Source organism: Scyliorhinus torazame, chromosome 10 (genome assembly GCF_047496885.1).
Source record: "Scyliorhinus torazame isolate Kashiwa2021f chromosome 10, sScyTor2.1, whole genome shotgun sequence".
NCBI classification, from domain to species: Eukaryota; Metazoa; Chordata; class Chondrichthyes; order Carcharhiniformes; family Scyliorhinidae; genus Scyliorhinus; species Scyliorhinus torazame.
This window is the reverse complement of record NC_092716.1, coordinates 172904171-172920843: the sequence shown is the minus strand read 5'-3', so window position 1 is coordinate 172920843 and position 16673 is coordinate 172904171. Positions and strand designations below refer to the sequence as shown.

Below are 16673 nucleotides of genomic sequence, written 5' to 3'. Positions count from 1 at the left end.
GACTGGAAACGCTATAGTTTGAGTACCTTAGATGGGTCTGTTTTTGTCCAATGTGTGCAGGAGGGTTTCCTGACACAGTATGTAGATAGGCCAACGAGAGGCGAGGCCATATTGGATTTGGTACTGGGTAATGAACCAGGATAGGTGTTAGATTTGGAGGTAGGTGTGCACTTTGGTGATAGTGACCACAATTCGATTAAGTTTACTTTAGTGATGGAAAGGGATAGGTATATACCTGAGGGCAAGAGTTATATCTGGGGGAAAGGCAATTATGATGCGATGAGGCAAGACTTAGGATGCATCGGATGGAGAGGAAAACTGCAGGGGATGGGCACAATGGAAATGTGGAGCTTGTTCAAGGAACAGCTACTGCGTGTCCTTGATAAGTATGTACCTGTCAGGCAGGGAGGAAGTGGTCAAGCGACGGAACCGTCGACCAAGCAGTCGAAACACTTGTCAAGAGGAAGATGGAGGCTTATGTAAAGATGAGACATGAAGGTTCAGTTAGGGCGCTCGAGAGTTACAAGTTAGCTAGGAAGGACCTAAAGAGAGAGCTAAGAAGAGCCAGGAGGGGACATGAGAAGTCTTTGGCAAGTAGGATCAAGGATAACCTTAAAGCTTTCTATAGATATGTCAGGAACAAAAGAATGACTAGGGTAAGAGTAGGGCCAGTCAAGGACAGTAGTGGGAAGTTGTGCTTGGAATCTGAGGAGATAGGAGAGGTGCTAAATGAATATTTTTCGTCAGTATACACACAGGAAAAAGACAATGTTGTCGAGGAGAATACTGAGATTCAGGCTACGAGACGAGAAGGGCTTGCGGTTCATAAGTCATCTTTGTCCACAGGAATAGTGCCAGAAGACTGGAGGATAGCAAATGTTGTCCCCTTGTTCAAGAAGGGGAGTAGAGACAACCCTTGCAACTATAGACCAGTGAGCCTTACTTCTGTTGTGGGCAAAATCTTGGAAAGGTTTATAAGAGATAGGATGTATAATCATCTGGAAAGGAATAATTTGATTAGAGATAGTCAACACGGTTTTGTGAAGGGTAGGTCGTGCCTCACAAACCTTATTCACTTCTTTGAGAAGGTGACCAAACAGGTGGATGAGGGTAAAGCAGTTGATGTGGTGTATATGGATTTCAGTAATGCGTTTGATAAGGTTCCCCACGGTAGGCTACTGCAGAAAATACGGAGGCATGGGATTCAGGGTGATTTAGCAGTTTGGATCAGAAATTGGCTAGCTGGAAGAAGACAAAGGGTGGTGGTTGATGGGAAATGTTCAGACTGGAGTCCAGTTACTAGTGGTGTACCACAAGGATCTGTTTTGGGGCCACTGCTGTTTGTCATTTTTATAAATGACCTGGAGGAGGGCGTAGAAGGATGGGTGATTAAATTTGCAGATGACACTAACGTCGGTGGAGTTGTGGACAGTGCGGAAGGATGTTACAAGTTACAGAGGGACATAGATAAGCTGCAGCGCTGGGCTGAGAGGTGGCAAATGGCGTTTAATGCAGAACAGTGTGAGGTGATTCATTTTGGAAGGAATAACAGGAAGGCAGAGTACTGGGCTAATGGTAAGATTCTTGGCAGTGGAACGCAGTAGGGACCGAGGAGGGTTGGCGCTGCCAAACCTGGGGAGCTACTACTGGGCAGCAAATGTGGCGATGATCCGCAAGTGGGTTATGGAGGGAGAGGGGGCGTCATGGAAGAGGATGGAGATGGCGTCCTGTAAAGGAACGAGCCTGGGGGCGTTGGTGACGGCACCGCTGCCGCTCTCGCCGACAAAGTATACCACAAGCCCGGTGGTGGTGGCAACGCTAAGGATTTGACGACACCGGGGTGCAATGGGAGCATCGGTGTGGTCCCCGATCAGGGGTAACCACCGGTTTGTCCCGGGGAAGATGGACGGGGGCTTCCAGAGCTGGCATCGGGCGGGGTTTGGAAGAATGGGGGACCTGTTCATCGACGGGACGTTTGCGAGCCTAGGGGCACTGGAGGAGAAGTTCGAGTTACCCCCGTGAAATGCCTTTGGATATATGCAGGTGAGGGCATTTGTGAGGCGACAGGTGAAGGAATTCCCATTGCTCCCGGCACAAGAAGTTCAAGATAGGGTGATCTCGGGTGTATGGGTCGGGGAGGGCAAGTGTCGGAAATACACCAGGAGTTGAAAGAAGAGGGGGAAGCGCTGGTAGAAGAGTTGAAGGGTAAATGGGAGGAGGAGCTGGGGGTGGAGATCGAGGAAGGTCTGTGGGCGGATGCCCTAGGTAGGGTTAATTCCTCCTCCTCGTGTGCCAGGCTCAGCCTGATACAATTTAAGGTGGTCCACAGAGCGCACTTGACGGGGGCAAGGTTGAGTAGGTTCTTTGGGGTAGAGGACAGATGTGGAAGGTGCTCAGGGAGCCCGGCGAACCATGTCCATATGTTTTGGTCATGCCCGGCACTGGAGGGGTTCTGGAGAGGAGTGGCGGGCGCAATATCTCAGTGGTGAAAGTCCGGGTCAAGCCAAGCTGGGGGCTAGCAATATTTGGAGTAGTGGACGAACCGGGAGTGCAGGAGGTGAAAGAGGCCGGCATTCTGGCCTTTGCGTCCCTAGTAGCCCGGCGAAGGATCTTGCTAATGTGGAAGGAGGCGAAGCCCCCCAGCCTTGAGGCCTGGATAAATGATTTGGCTGGGTTCATAAAGTTGGAGAGGATTAAGTTCGCCTTGAGAGGGTCTGCGCAGGGGTTCTACAGGCGGTGGCAACCATTCCTAGACTATCTCGCGGAGCGTTAGAGGAAGGTCGGTCAGCAGCAACCTTGGGGGGGGGGGGCGTCCTGGGAGGGGGAGGGGGGAAAGGGGGGGGGGGGAGGAGGGGGGGGAAAGGGGAGTCTGCCTGGGAGGGTGGATGAGCAAGAGATAACATGAAGTGTTGGGGAAACTGGCAGGTACGGGTGAGGGCCAGTGTACAAAGCTGTGTAAATATATCATTTTGCCATGTATATATCTTGCTCTGCGCGATTTCTCGTTTTTTTTTGTTACGGGGGGGTGGGGGGGGGGGGGGTTATTGTTTGTAAGGGAGAAAAATTGTGTTAAAAAACTTTAATAAATATATTTTCTAAAAAAAGATTCTTGGCAGTGTGGATGAGCAGAGAGATCTCGGTGTCCATGTACATAGATCCCTGAAAGTTGCCACCAAGGTTGAGAGGGTTGTTAAGAAGGTGTACGGTGTGTTAGCTTTTATTGGTAGAGGGATTGAGTTTCGGAGCCATGAGGTCATGTTGCAGCTGTACAAAACTCTGGTGCGGCCGCATTTGGAGTATTGCGTGCAATTCTGGTCGCCGCATTATAGGAAGGATGTGGAAGCATTGGAAAGGGTGCAGAGAAGATTTACCAGAATGTTGCCTGGTATGGAGGGAAGATCTTATGAGGAGAGGCTGAGGGACTTGAGGCTGTTTTTGTTAGAGAGAAGAAGGTGAAGAGGTGACTTCATTGAGGGATACAAGATGATCAGAGGATTGGATAGGGTGGACAGTGAGAGCTTTTTTCCTCAGATGGTGATGTCTAGCATGAGGGGACATAGCTTTAAATTGAGGAGAGATCGATATAGGACAGATGTCAGAGGTAGGTTCTTTACTCAGAGAGTAGTAAGGGCGTGGAATGTCCTGCCTGCAACAGTAGTGGACTCGCCAACACTAAGGACATATGGACTATAAAGGAATAGTGTAGATGGGCTTATTAGAGTGGTTCCACAGGTCGGCGCAACATCGAGGGCCGAAGGGCCTGTACTGCACTGTAATGTTCTATGTTCTATGAAGTGCAGTGACTATATAGTCAAAAAGAGAAGTGAGCCAGGCACAGCACAAGATGCAATAAGATGATGATTAATTTGCCCTTTGTTAGTTGTGCTTGTTGAGGGAAATATGTTGCCTAGAACACTAGAACTGTCCATCCCAACAGGTAGAAGGATCCTCACAGTTCAACATGTCATCTTAGGGAAGGCAATGAAATACCAGTGTAGATCCTGTGCTCAAATCCTGAATAGATCTTAAACTCACAAATGTGACTCAAACGTGAAACTGATTGACGCATCAGTTAAATTGGCTTGAGACTGTAGCTTTAGACTTGCTGCTGCCTGACCCTGCTTTGCAAAGTGAAAGGAAAGAGGGAGTTCATCCAGCCTATTTATGACTCTCTTGTAATAATTAGCATGATGTGTTCACCTCAAACAGCTATTTCCTTTCCTTGATCTAAAGCTGTGATATTATTGATCCTGTCTGACATACCTTTCAGACTCAAAGTTGTCCTGCTCCTCCAACCATACAACATGACGTACTAGACGCTGTTTCTGAATCTCATTGGTGACACTCCAAAACACAACAGAGAGCCCAGTTTTTTTTTCATGGATACACACGTCCCGATCCTGTTGCACAAAGGGAAAAATAGCAGAGTGACAGTGAAAGATTCCCACCTCCCAGAGATTTTCTGGTGCCACCATTTTCTCATTCTACTTTCTGATATTCTAATTGTTAGTTAAAAAATTATTTCTAAATTTTATGTGAATCACATTAAGGAAATTAGTGACCACACAAGCATTCCAATTTAGCTGTAAAATGCGTTAGACACAGGAAAACTCACTCAACATTGCTCCCAGGTCAGGTGCAGCAATAATTATATATAGAGTAATAATCTCTCCATCTACACTATCCCAGCAGAGACACTCGTGCCAAATATATCAAGGGGTTCTTAACTGAGGTCCATAGCCCCATAGTGGTCCGTGGGAAGGTTTCAAAGAGTTCATCAAAAAATAACCAACAGAAACTATTATTTCATCTGCCCTTTCAAGCCACGACCCTTCTGATCAATAATCTTCAGCTAACATACACCAGGACTCGGCCAACACAGTCAGCAACATCAAAAAGATTAGGATTTCCTCAATCAATTTGGTAAGGGGCAGCAACCACTGAATAAATCACCAGCAGTGAAATTGGAATCATCAAAGGAAACACCGACTCACTCCAGTGGGTGCTAGTAACACAGGGTTTGGTTCAGGTCATATCTTGTATTAATTTGTCTCCGATTGATGATCGGTGTAAAAATTAAATGTAATTAACTGGAAACTAAACTTAAGGGGTGGTGTTAATATATCATTGTGTTTTAAATCATCAGTGTAATAAACAGAATTAATGACTATGGTCGAGGTAGTTTTGCTCATCCAAAAATATAACTTTAAATATCACAAGCATTATGGGATTCTTTCATACTCATGCAAGAACTTATTGAATACCACAACATGATGCAATGGGCTGAATTTAATGGTCACGGAAGTGGCCCTGTCCACTGGCCGGGAAGCCAGTTGCAATCCTGCCAAAGCCATTTCTGGGAACCCTGAGAAGATTAAATCCCAATTAGACACTTACTTGCCCCCTGTTAGGGTTCCAGGGCCTTCAGGACAAGCATCCTGCCTCCAAGAGCTGCTGGTCAATCAGAGGCACCTTTGCAAGATTAATGGATGGATGGGAATGAGGAAAAATTGGGAAAACAGAAAAGCTACTAAACACAGCTTTCATTTTGTCTTCAAGCCCAAAATGACTAAAAGCACTTACCCAGTGTCCCTCAAGTGTGGCTTGTACCTCGTCTTCCAGCGTTATCTTTCCTGTGATCTGGTTCACAGTATCACTGCCTCCCAGGAAAGGCTGCCAGTAAACAGGATGTAATTACAATTGGACCAGCAAAGGTAAATCAGAGTAAACCAGAGACTCTTGATTTACTGCAGTTACAGGAAATGTTTGCTAAGTATTAGGGAACTGTTAAACTCTACGTTTACCAGAGCCCTTGGACATAGAGGATAGATTTGTGTAAACTTCACCTGGGCATTAATTTGAACAAGCAGATTGCCAGTTGCATAATCCACTGAATTCTCATTCCACTGGACCAATGGGTTCTACAATAAGCAGGTAATATACAGGATTACCACCCAGGCAGCGAAGAGAAAAGTCTACCTGATTGCATGTATATTTCCCAAAAGAAATCATACACACCTCAGTTTGTAAATGTCCTTTAATGTATCGTGTAGAATTACATAAATGTGATAAAGCAGTCACAGGGTAGCTGGGGCATTGGGCCAGGTCTCTCCCTTACCTTTAGCTTGAATTCCAGTTCTGCTTTGTAGTGGGTTTTCTCACACTCAATGGTTATCTTCCCTCCCATCTCCAGGGTCAATGTTCCATACAAAAGCCCTAGAATATGAAGGGTGAATAAATATTGATACTCAGGTGTTGGCAATACTAACATTTTTGTTCTTCATGGTGCATGTTGGCAGAATATTTCACTATGTGGCCTGATTTTGGTCGAAAGCAAAGCTGGTTTCACTATATGGTTCCTGTTCAGCCTGAAATTTGTCCAGAAAGTTCAATAAAGAAGGTTTCAGATCATGCGGTATATTAAAGAGCATTGGCAAAATTAAGAATTATGCCACTGTCAGATAAGTAGCTTCATACAACTGGATAAAACGTTGGACCCATGTTCCAGGCTCAAAATAGTCAGATAAGTTTTAGCCTTTACAAAGGCTGTTTGGGGTTGGTGAAGAAATGATGGGCATGGTTTAATGAATGAAAGCCACAGTGAGAGCAAGACAAGGGGCACAGCATTAGAAATGTGAAGAAAAAAATCACATTGGACATCAACAACAATTTATATTTCTACAGTAGTCTTGTCTTACAGAGTGGGGACAGTGACTGAGGAAAATAAATTTACGTGTCAGGAACCATAAATGCATTGTTCAAGGTCATGTGAAGGTACTTGAAAGCAGGGATGAAGGTGGCAAAACAGAAAAACTGAGGAAAGCAGCTCCAGATTATAGGACAAGGTGGTTAAAGGAGTATTCACCAATGGTGGAGCGGAGTGTCGGGGAAATAAAAGAGGCTAGTGAAGTTGTGGCTCATTCATCTCTTCACGTTAGATAGGCATTTTGAAAGATTCTGACAGCTATGGCATCAGGAAGTATTTCTTTACACAGGTGATTGAGAGCTGTAAGAAATTAGCAGCAAGATTCACTGAACCCAGACTAGTGCGCAGAACATTTTAGAAACAGCTCAAAGCAGTAATGGGATGATGGTCCGTTGGTATTCCAGAAGGATGAATTCAACTGTGCTGAAGGACCTCCCTGATCCTATTTTGGGAGTTGCATTCCAGTTCTGCACTGTGCTATGCAACCACAAATCATAGAGGTACCACACCCACAGCAAACAGAGCTATACCTTTACAATGTGCATATGGCATGGTGATAATGTAATCCTCCTGTCTGTTGAGGAACCACAGCCGTGCTTTCCCATCCAATATGGCAGACATTGAATTTCCTGCAGGAGAGAAAAAAAAAGGTACTTTGAGAATGGGCAGCTTAAACCTCTATGCTCTAAACAAAATTTATAGCGCAGTGTAGAAGTGAGTGATCTAGCAAGACGTGTGACACCAGAAAGTCGATCATTGAATTCACACAATCCAGCATCTTATTTGTCATCATTAGTCTGAGTTTCAATAATTCTTTTAAAAATATTTTTGTGCTGATTAGAGTGGATATTTTGGAGTTGGGAATGGGACAGTTTCCATTTCAGGATGGGGCAGATTAAAGCTTCCTCCACACTGAAATAAAACACTTTCATTCATGTAACACCTTTCCTGACCTCAGGACATCCCAATGTGCTTTACAGTTGTTGAGGTGTACCCAAGTGACCCATTGTGTCTTTGCCTCAAGATCACAAGAGCATCCCTGTAACTATTCTTGTCCTGTTGCTATGAGATTGCTAATTGATACTCAGATAGGGCAAATTAATGCTCACGGTCCATACTTTATTGGGACAGCTCAAACACATTTTATATAATGGGTAGTTCCACAATCCTATGCTACCAGTGTGGAACCACTCTCATTGGAACTAGAAGTTAGAGGATTGGAGTTACAGTAGTGGTGTACCTATCTCTGAACTGCACTCCCTTTGCACCTGGTTTTCATGCTAGCGGTATAGAAGTACCCTTGCAGCACCCTTACAGCTGGCAGAGAAAATGCATTTCCACCTATCAGCTGGATTGGACACAGATTTGGGTGAAAGTTCAGTCTTTATAAGGTCCTGGTAAGATACACAATAATTGAGACTATCCTGTTCTTAACATTCAACATGTCCCTTTGACACTACCAACCATTTCCATTGCAGGGAATACCTTCCTATTACTACAACTATCACACAATTTGTTCTCTGACTCTACCTCCCCAACAGGATACTCAATAGAATACCCTGATTGTTGTGAAATACCTCACCATAAAACTTGGAGCGGGCCAGGATAGAGCCACTGATACAGAAATTGTCCTTCCTGTTACTGATGTAAAAGACAGACACTGGGGGATGATGGGATACCTGTAATGAAGCAGAAAGGGTAGTCAGTTTAGGAACTTTACAACCATTTGGAAAACATTCTTTAACGGTCCTATTGAGATGCCTCTGACCCAACACCAGCTTCCCCGAAAAATAAACTAGTATAACACTCTGATCTCATTTCTTTCTCTGATACTGATGAAAGCATCTGTGTTTCTCACTAAGTATCACTATCTTCCCCAGGATTGTTCTCCTCACCTCCACCGTTGCTCACTTAATACTATTTCAGACATGTTTACTCCCTGAAATGTACATTTAGTGGGCGAGATTCTCCGACCCCCCCCCACCGGGTCGGAGAATTGCCGGGGGCTGGCGTGAATCCCGCCCCCGCCGTGTCCTGAATTCTCCGCCTCCAGAGATTCGGCGGGGGTGGGAATCGCGCCGCGCCGGTCGGTGGGAATCGCACCGGTCGGCGGGCCCACCCCCGGCGATTCTCCGGCCCGCGATGGGCCGAAGTCCCGCCGCTGTCAACCCTCGCCCGCCGGAGTGGATTAAACCACCTACCTTACATGCGGGACAAGGCGGCGTGGGCAGGCTCCGGGGTCCTGGGGGGGCGCGGGGTGATCTGGACCTGTGCCGTGGGGGCACTCTTTTTCTTCTGCCTTCGCCATGGTCTTCACTATGGCGGAGGTGGAAGAGACCCCCTCCCCTGCGCATGCGCGGGGATGCCGTGAGCGGCCGCTGACGCTCCCGCGCATGCGTCGCCCGGCGGAGACCTTTCGGCGCCGGCTGGCGTGGCGCCAAAGGCCTTTCCCATCAGCCGGCGGAGCAGAAACCACTCCGCCGCGGGCCTAGCCCCTTAAGGTGAAGGCTTGGCCCCTAAAGGTGCGGAATTCTCCGCACCTTTGGGGCGGCCCGACGCCAGAGTGGTTCCCGCCACTCCATTACGCCGGAACCCCCCGCCCCGCCGGGTAGGGGAGAATCCCGCCCAGTATCTCCAACAACTGTCCAACATCCTCATTGAAACAGATCCTGCACATCAAACACCCCTTTCAGACAGACTTACCCAGCTTTTACAATAAAAACAAAAATGTTGGGAATACTCAGCAGGTCAAGTGATTCAAGTTAATGACCTTTTGTTTGATTTGTCTGATTTCTCACCCAAAGAAGGAATTATAAGAATTCAAAATAGTCAACAATTGTCACCACAAAGTTGAGTAGTATTTTCATGGTCTAAGTTTGAATATGTACACTAAGGCCCAATGCCAGGCTGGGCAGACACCACTGATATTTTACTTTACATGCCTTCCATGGAGGAAGACATAGCATACACCAATTTAAAGATAGGATTACCTGCTCTGCAATATAGAAGGTGCGGCTGTCAGTTTTGGGGTGGTGCCAGTAGCAGCGAAAAGTTTCTCCCAGAATAGGATTATACGGTTTTTTCAGCCCCTGCAAGAAACAAAAGAGTCGACAAAAAAGAAAAATGAGACCATCCTGCCTGTGTGAGACATACTAACAGTGGCGGCTGTCAATCTAGCTTCAGTTCATTTCAAAGTCAAGCTCAGTTTTGGAGGGTAAAATCTTAACCTCAGAGAAGGCCATGGTATGTAGACCAAAGCATAGCTGGTTCCTGTCGGTGGGTGTAAGCATGGCTGAAAGACATTGAAACACTAGAGTAAACTAGCTTCGAGCTAATTTCCAAAATTTATATTTGTCCAAGATATGGGGCGAAATTCTCCGGAAACGGCGTGATGTCCACCGACTGGCGCCCAAAACGGCGCCAATCAGACGGGCATCGCGCCGCCCCAAAGGTGCGGAATGCTCCGCATCTTTGGGGGCCGAGCCCCAACATTGAGGGGCTAGGCCGACGCCGGGGGAATTTCCGCCCCGCCAGCTGGCGGAAACGGCCTTTGTTGCCCCGCCAGCTGGCGCGGAAATGACATCTCCGGGCGGCGCATGCGCGGGAGCGTCAGAGGCCGCTGACAGTTTCCCACGCATGCGCAGTGGAGGGAGTCTCTTCCACCTCCGCCATGGTGGAGACCGTGGCGGAGGCGGAAGGGAAAGAGTGCCCCCACGGCACAGGCCCGCCCGCGGATCGGTGGGCCCCGATCGCGGGCCAGGCCACCTTGGGGGCACCCCCCGGGGTCAGATCGCCCCGCGCCCCCCCCAGGACCCCGGAGCCCGCCCACGCTGCCTTGTCCCGCCGGTAAGGTAGGTGATTTAATTTACGCCGGCGGGACAGGCAATTTATCGGCAGGACTTCGGCCCATCCGGTCCGGAGAATCGAGCGGGGGGCCCGCCAACCGGTGCGGCGCGATTCCCGCCCCCGCCGAATATCTGGTGCCGGACACTTCGGCAACCGGCGGGGGCGGGATTCACGCCAGCCCCCGGCGATTCTCCGACCCGGCGGGGGGTCGAAGAATGTCGCCCATGATCCTCTGTGTACAGTTATAATACAAATAGCCATGGGTGGCACGGTGGCACCGCGGTTAACATTGCTCCCTACTGCACTGAGGGCCAGGCTCGATCCCGGCCCTGGGCCACTGTCCGTGTGGAGTTTGCATATCCTCCCCGTGTCTGCGTGGGTTTCACTCCCACAACCCAAAGATGTGCAGGGTAGGTGGATTGGCCATGCTAAATTTCCCCTTAACTGGAAAAAAAATAATTGGGTACTCTAAATTTATAAAAAGAAAATAATGCAAATAGCCTTCTTCAATAGAAGATTGTTTAAAAAGCTCAATGTATTCAGCTCACTAGCATTGCAGCAATGAGTAGTGCACCTGTGTGGGACAAGGGGCGAACCTCCATTTGGGAGAATATGGGCTGGATTCTCCGTTGCCCGATGACAATATTGTAATTGGCGATCGGGCAGAGAATCGACTCCGATGTCCAAATTATGGCCGGCGCCGGTTTTACGCCGGTCAGCCATGCTCCGCCCCATCTGAAATGGCGTCATCGCGCCGCACGCTGTTGCAACGGTTTTGGCGCGTTATCGGCAGGCCCTCCTGTGATGCCCTGCCCCCGATGGGCCGAGTTCCCAATGGCACAGGACACGTGTGGTCTCAGCAGTCGGGAACGCGGCGTGCCGGCCGCGGACTGTGTCCAGCACCACCACGATCGGCCGGATCCGTGCCGCTGGCCGAGGAGGCTTCCGCGAGGGCTGGGGGGACTGGTCGGGGGTGGCCAGTGGAGTCGTGGTTGACGGGTCGGGCCCGCACACGGCCGGCGCCATGTTGTCAGCCATGCGCATGCATAGCCAGGGACCCAGCCATTCTCGGTACGGAACCGGGTGTTTCACCTGCCGCTGCTGCTAGCCCCTCACCGGTCCCAGAATCGATGAGGGTTTGGCGCCGATTTTTATCGTAGACCTCCCGCGAATTCTCCGTTTGGTAGTTAATCACTGAAAAGGAGAATCCAGCCCTATGTTTTCCCGCCAGAGATGAATCGCCACTGATTTGTGCTTGTACTAGATATGCAAATCCAGAAGCAATTCATAATTCCTTGCCATGCAAATTTATGCATAGCGGGGATTGAGGGATTCCCTTGCTGATTTCCTATTGGGTCACCAGAAACCCTAAGAATCTATTCTTGTCCCTCCTCTCCTCTCTTATCCACCTGCTGCCCTCAGTGAGATCACCCACATGCATAGGATCAGCTTCAAAAATGTATCGTGATGCTACTCAGCTCTACCTCTCCATCACTATATCTTGCAACTCCATCTATATTGCCAGATTTCCTGTTTATACCAAGTTATGCACGAGTCACAATACCCTCTAACTGAACATCAGGAAAAAGAAATCTATATTTTCACCCACTTCTATAAAATCTGGTCTCTTGGAACTCAATCAGATCCCTCCCCAACCATTTGCCCAGGTTGAACTAGACCAGGCAAAACCTGGCTGAGTTTGTAAAAAATTCATTTACGGGATGTAGGTGTCGGTGGTTAGGCCAACATGTATTGCCTATCCCTAGTTGCCCTTTAGAAGGTGGTGGTGAGCTGCTGCCTTGAACCGCTGCAGTCCCTGAGGTACAGGTACACCCACAGTGCTGTTAGGGAGGGAGTTCCAGGATTTTGCCCCAGCGACAGTGAAGGAACGGCGATAAACCTCCAAGAGAGGGCGGTGAGTGACTTGGAGGGGCACCTCCAGGTGGTGGTGTTCCTTCTAAATGATGGTGGTCGTGGGTTTGGAAAGTGCTGTCTAAGGAACCTTAGCGAGTTCCTGCCGTGCATCTTGTAGATGATACACACGGTTGCCATCGGCGGTGGAGTGTTTGAACGTTTGTGGAAGGGGGAGCAATCAAGCGGGGTGCTTTGCCCTGGATGGTGTCAAGCTACTTGAGTGTTTTGGAGCTGCACTCATCCGGGCAAGTAGAGAGTATTCCATTACACTCCTGACTTGCGCCTTGTAAATGGTAGACATGCTTTGGAGGGTCAGGAGATGAGTTATTTGTCGTAGGATTCCTAGTCTTTGACCTGCCCTGGTAGCCACAGTATTAATACAGCTAGTCCAGTTCAGTTTCTGATCAATGGTAACCCCCAGGATGTTGATTGTGGGGGAGTCAGCGATGGTTATGCCATTGAATGTCAAGGGTGATGGTTAGATCCTCTCTTGTAGGAGATGCCCATTGCCTGGCACTTATGTGGCACAATTGTAATTTGCCACTTGTCAGCCCAAGCCTGGATATTGTCCAGGTCTTGCTGCATTTGGACATGGAGGAGTCGGGAATGATGCTGCACATTGTGCAGTCATCTGCAAATATCCCCACTACTGACCTTATATTGGAAGGAAGGTCAATGTAAAACTGCTGTTCATCAATTACAGCTCCGCCTTCAACACCATTATCCCGACAAGACTAACAACCAAACTCTGCAATCTTGGACTTGACCCCTCCCTGTGCAGCTGGATCCTTGACTTCCTCACCAACAGATTGCAATCTGTCAGAATAGTTACAGCACCTCCTCCACATTAGTCCTAAACACCGGGGCCCCACAAGGATGTGTGCTCAGTCCTCTACTGTATTCCCTATACACACATGACTGTGTGGCAAGATTTAACTCCAACTCAATCTATATAAGTTTGCGGATGATACGACTGTGGTGGGCCGTATCTCAAACAACGACGAATCAGACTACAGGAGAGAGATAAATCACTTGGTTGCATGGTGTACCGAAAACAACCTCTTTAGAAATGTGGGAAAGACCAAGGAACTGATCATCGACTTCAGGATGCGTAGCACGACACACACTCCCGTCTGCATCAATGGCTCCGAAGAGGAGATGGTCGATAGCTTTAAGTTCCTGGGGGTCACCATCACCAAGAGTCTGTCCTGGTCCACTCACGTTGATGCAACAGTCAAGAAAGCCCAACAACGTCTCTACTTCCTACGGAAGCTAAAGAAATTTGGCATGTCTGCATCAACTCTCACAAATCTCTACAGATGTGCGATAGAGAGCATCTTATATGGCTGCATCACTGCCTGGTATGGCAACTGCTCGGTCTAGGATCGCAAGAAATTGCAGAGTGTGGTGAACTCAGCCCAACGTATCACACAAGCTTGCCACCCTCACATTGATTCTATATACACCTCCCGCTGCCTCAGGAAGGCAGACAGCATTATCAGAGACTCCTCCCACCCAGGCATTGCCTTCTTCCAGACTCTTCCATCAGGCAGAAGTAATAGAGGTCTGAAGACCCGCACATCCAGACATGGGAACAGTTTCTTCCCCACAGCTACAAGACTCCTCAACGAATCCCCCCCTCGGACTGATCTGTCCCCTGTAAGAACACTATTCATGATGCCCTGTGCTGCTCTTGCTCATGTATTTGCTTTGTTTGGCCCCTTGTTCTGCACTGTAACCAATCACTGTTTGTCGATGTACCATTTGTCAATGTTCTCTGTTGATTATTTTCTTTGTCTACTATGTACGTACTGTGTACGTTCCCTCGGCCGCAGAAAAATACTTTTCACTGTACTTGGTACATGTGACAATAAATCAAATCAATCAATCAATGTTGCTCCTGGCATGCTCTCCTGCACTCTTCACTGAAACAGGGTTTATCTCCTGGCTTGGTGGTAATGGTGCAGTGGGAGATATTACGGGCTATGAGTTGCAGATTGTGATTGAATACACAGCTGCTGCTGATGGTCCACAGCGTCTCATGCATGTCCAATCTTGAGTTACTAGATCTGTTCGAAGTCTGTCCCATTTAATACAGTAGTAGTGCCACACAACACGATGGACTGTATTCTCAGTGTGAAGATGGGACTTTGTCTCCACAGGGACATGTGCGGTGGTCACTTTTACCGATACTATCATGGACAGATGCATCTGCAGCAGGCAGGTTGGTAAGCCTGATGTCAAGTATGTTTTTCCCTCTTGGTTCCCTCACTACCTGCTGCAGTCCCAGTCTAGCAGCTATGTCCTTTACGACCCGGCCAGCTCGGTATGTGGTGGTACTACTGAGCCACTCTTAGTGATTGAAATTGAAGTCCCCCACCCAGAGTATATTCTGTGCCCTTGCCACCCTCCGTCTTCCTCCTGGTGGTGTTCAACATGGAGGAGTGCTGAGTCGTCAGCTGATGGTGGCCAGTACGTGATAATTAGCAGGAGGTTTCTTTGCCCAGGTTTAACCTGAAGCCATGAGACTTTGTAGGGTCCAAAGTCGGTGTTGAGGACTCCGAGGGAAACTTTCTCCCGAATGTATGCCAGTTTGCCACCACCTCTGTTGGGTGTCTGTCCTCTGGTGAGGCAGGACATACCCAGGAATAGTGATAGTGGTGTCTGGGTCATTATCTGTAAGGCATGATTCTGAGAGTATGACTATGTCAGGCTATCGCTTGACTAGTCTCTGAGACAGGTCTCCCAACTTTGGCACAAGCCCCCAGATGTCAGTAAGGAGGACTTTGCAGGGTCGAGAGGTCTGGTTTGCCGTTGTTTCCGCTGCCTGGATCGAAGAGAAGTGGTCCGGTTTCATTTTGTGTGTTTTCGTAGCAGTTGAATACAACTTAGTGGCTTGCTAGGCCATTTCAGAGAGCATTTACTAGTCAGCCAATTGCTGTGGGTTTGGAGTTACATGTAGGTAAGGCTGGCAGATTTCCTTCCCTAAAGGATATGAATGAACCAGATGGGTTTTTACAACAATCGGCAATGGTTTCATGGTCATCATTGGACTTTTAACTCCAGATATTTTATTGAGTTTAAATTCCACTACCTGCTGTGGTGGGATTCGAACCTGGGTCCCCAAATCATTATCCTGGGTCTCTGGATTACTATACTATACCGCTACACCACTGCCTACCTGCCCCTTCAAATCTTCCATCCAATCTATGATTTACTTCCACTCTGAAGTATTGGTAGCCTCCCACCTCAGCCCCACCCTGCTTTGTCACCACTAAGTTAATTTTGCCTGATGTCCTCCCTTCCCATCTTGCACAAACTCCTAGGTCAAAAATTCAGCTACTCATATTTTGTCATTTGCTCAGCACTGCTTGCCCATCACTCCCATCTTCAGGTTTTGCAAGGTTAGTCCAGAATTACATGTGCTGAACAAATTCTAGAAGGCTGATAGAAGTCCCAACCAGATGTCATAATGAGGGTTGCAAAGTACAAAATGAATTTCAAAGGACAAATATCTCGGAGTACAGTACCACCACTTCAATTTCCTACGCACTGGCAACTTATCCTTGTACCCATCAAACTTCCCCTTAGCTTGTTTCTCCCGGTAACTGCCCCACTGCCCTTGACATTGCCTTACCTTGGGTTTCTTGTAAAACCCAGACAGGTACCATCTCACAACCTGTTTCATTCGATTGTATGCATTCTCTTCAAGGGCAGCTCTGGGGAAAAATGGAGAGCAGATTTCAGAAGCTTCAAATGCAGGAAACTACTGACAAGGGACTATAGATTCATTCATGGTCTGCCAATCTTGAGCACCTTTTGAAGCTAAAACATTCAAATAAACTTCAGCATTTCGAGCCATTTGTTGCTGGACAAACCTTCGGTGAATATCAAAAGAAATGCCAGGAGTGAAATAACATTTCCATTTTTGATACCCAGTGTTAGTATTACGCCCGACTATAGCACAGCATAGTTAGGCGCAGGCTTCATGGCATTTTAATTCTCTTTCAAGGTATTAGAATTAGCATTACGAGGAGTTTCATCTTTACCATTGAATGAGGTTCCATCTTCTACTCAAACTATAGGTTCTATCATTTTTTAAAAAAAAATTCAGTTGCCTGTGAATGCTAGGGAGGGTATACTGGACTACAAGAGAAGATGTAAGTATCGAGACCAGCACCCCTCCCCCTCCCCCGAGTCCACCATG

General features: G+C 47.9%; 1 protein-coding gene across 5 annotated transcripts in view; it reads right to left on the bottom strand.

Moving 5' to 3' along the window:
• Positions 1 to 16673, bottom strand: part of LOC140431041 (oxysterol-binding protein-related protein 8-like) — a 224053-nt gene that overhangs the window by 25824 nt on the left and 181556 nt on the right. For all 5 annotated transcript variants that reach the window (XM_072518948.1, XM_072518950.1, XM_072518947.1 and 2 more), the window contains 7 exons: positions 16104 to 16185; positions 9697 to 9795; positions 8289 to 8385; positions 7237 to 7335; positions 6119 to 6216; positions 5584 to 5673; positions 4264 to 4400 (listed from right to left, as the gene is read on the bottom strand). In XM_072518948.1, coding sequence (XP_072375049.1) covers positions 4264 to 4400; positions 5584 to 5673; positions 6119 to 6216; positions 7237 to 7335; positions 8289 to 8385; positions 9697 to 9795; positions 16104 to 16185 — 702 coding nt within the window. The remainder of the gene's footprint in view (positions 1 to 4263; positions 4401 to 5583; positions 5674 to 6118; positions 6217 to 7236; positions 7336 to 8288; positions 8386 to 9696; positions 9796 to 16103; positions 16186 to 16673) is intronic.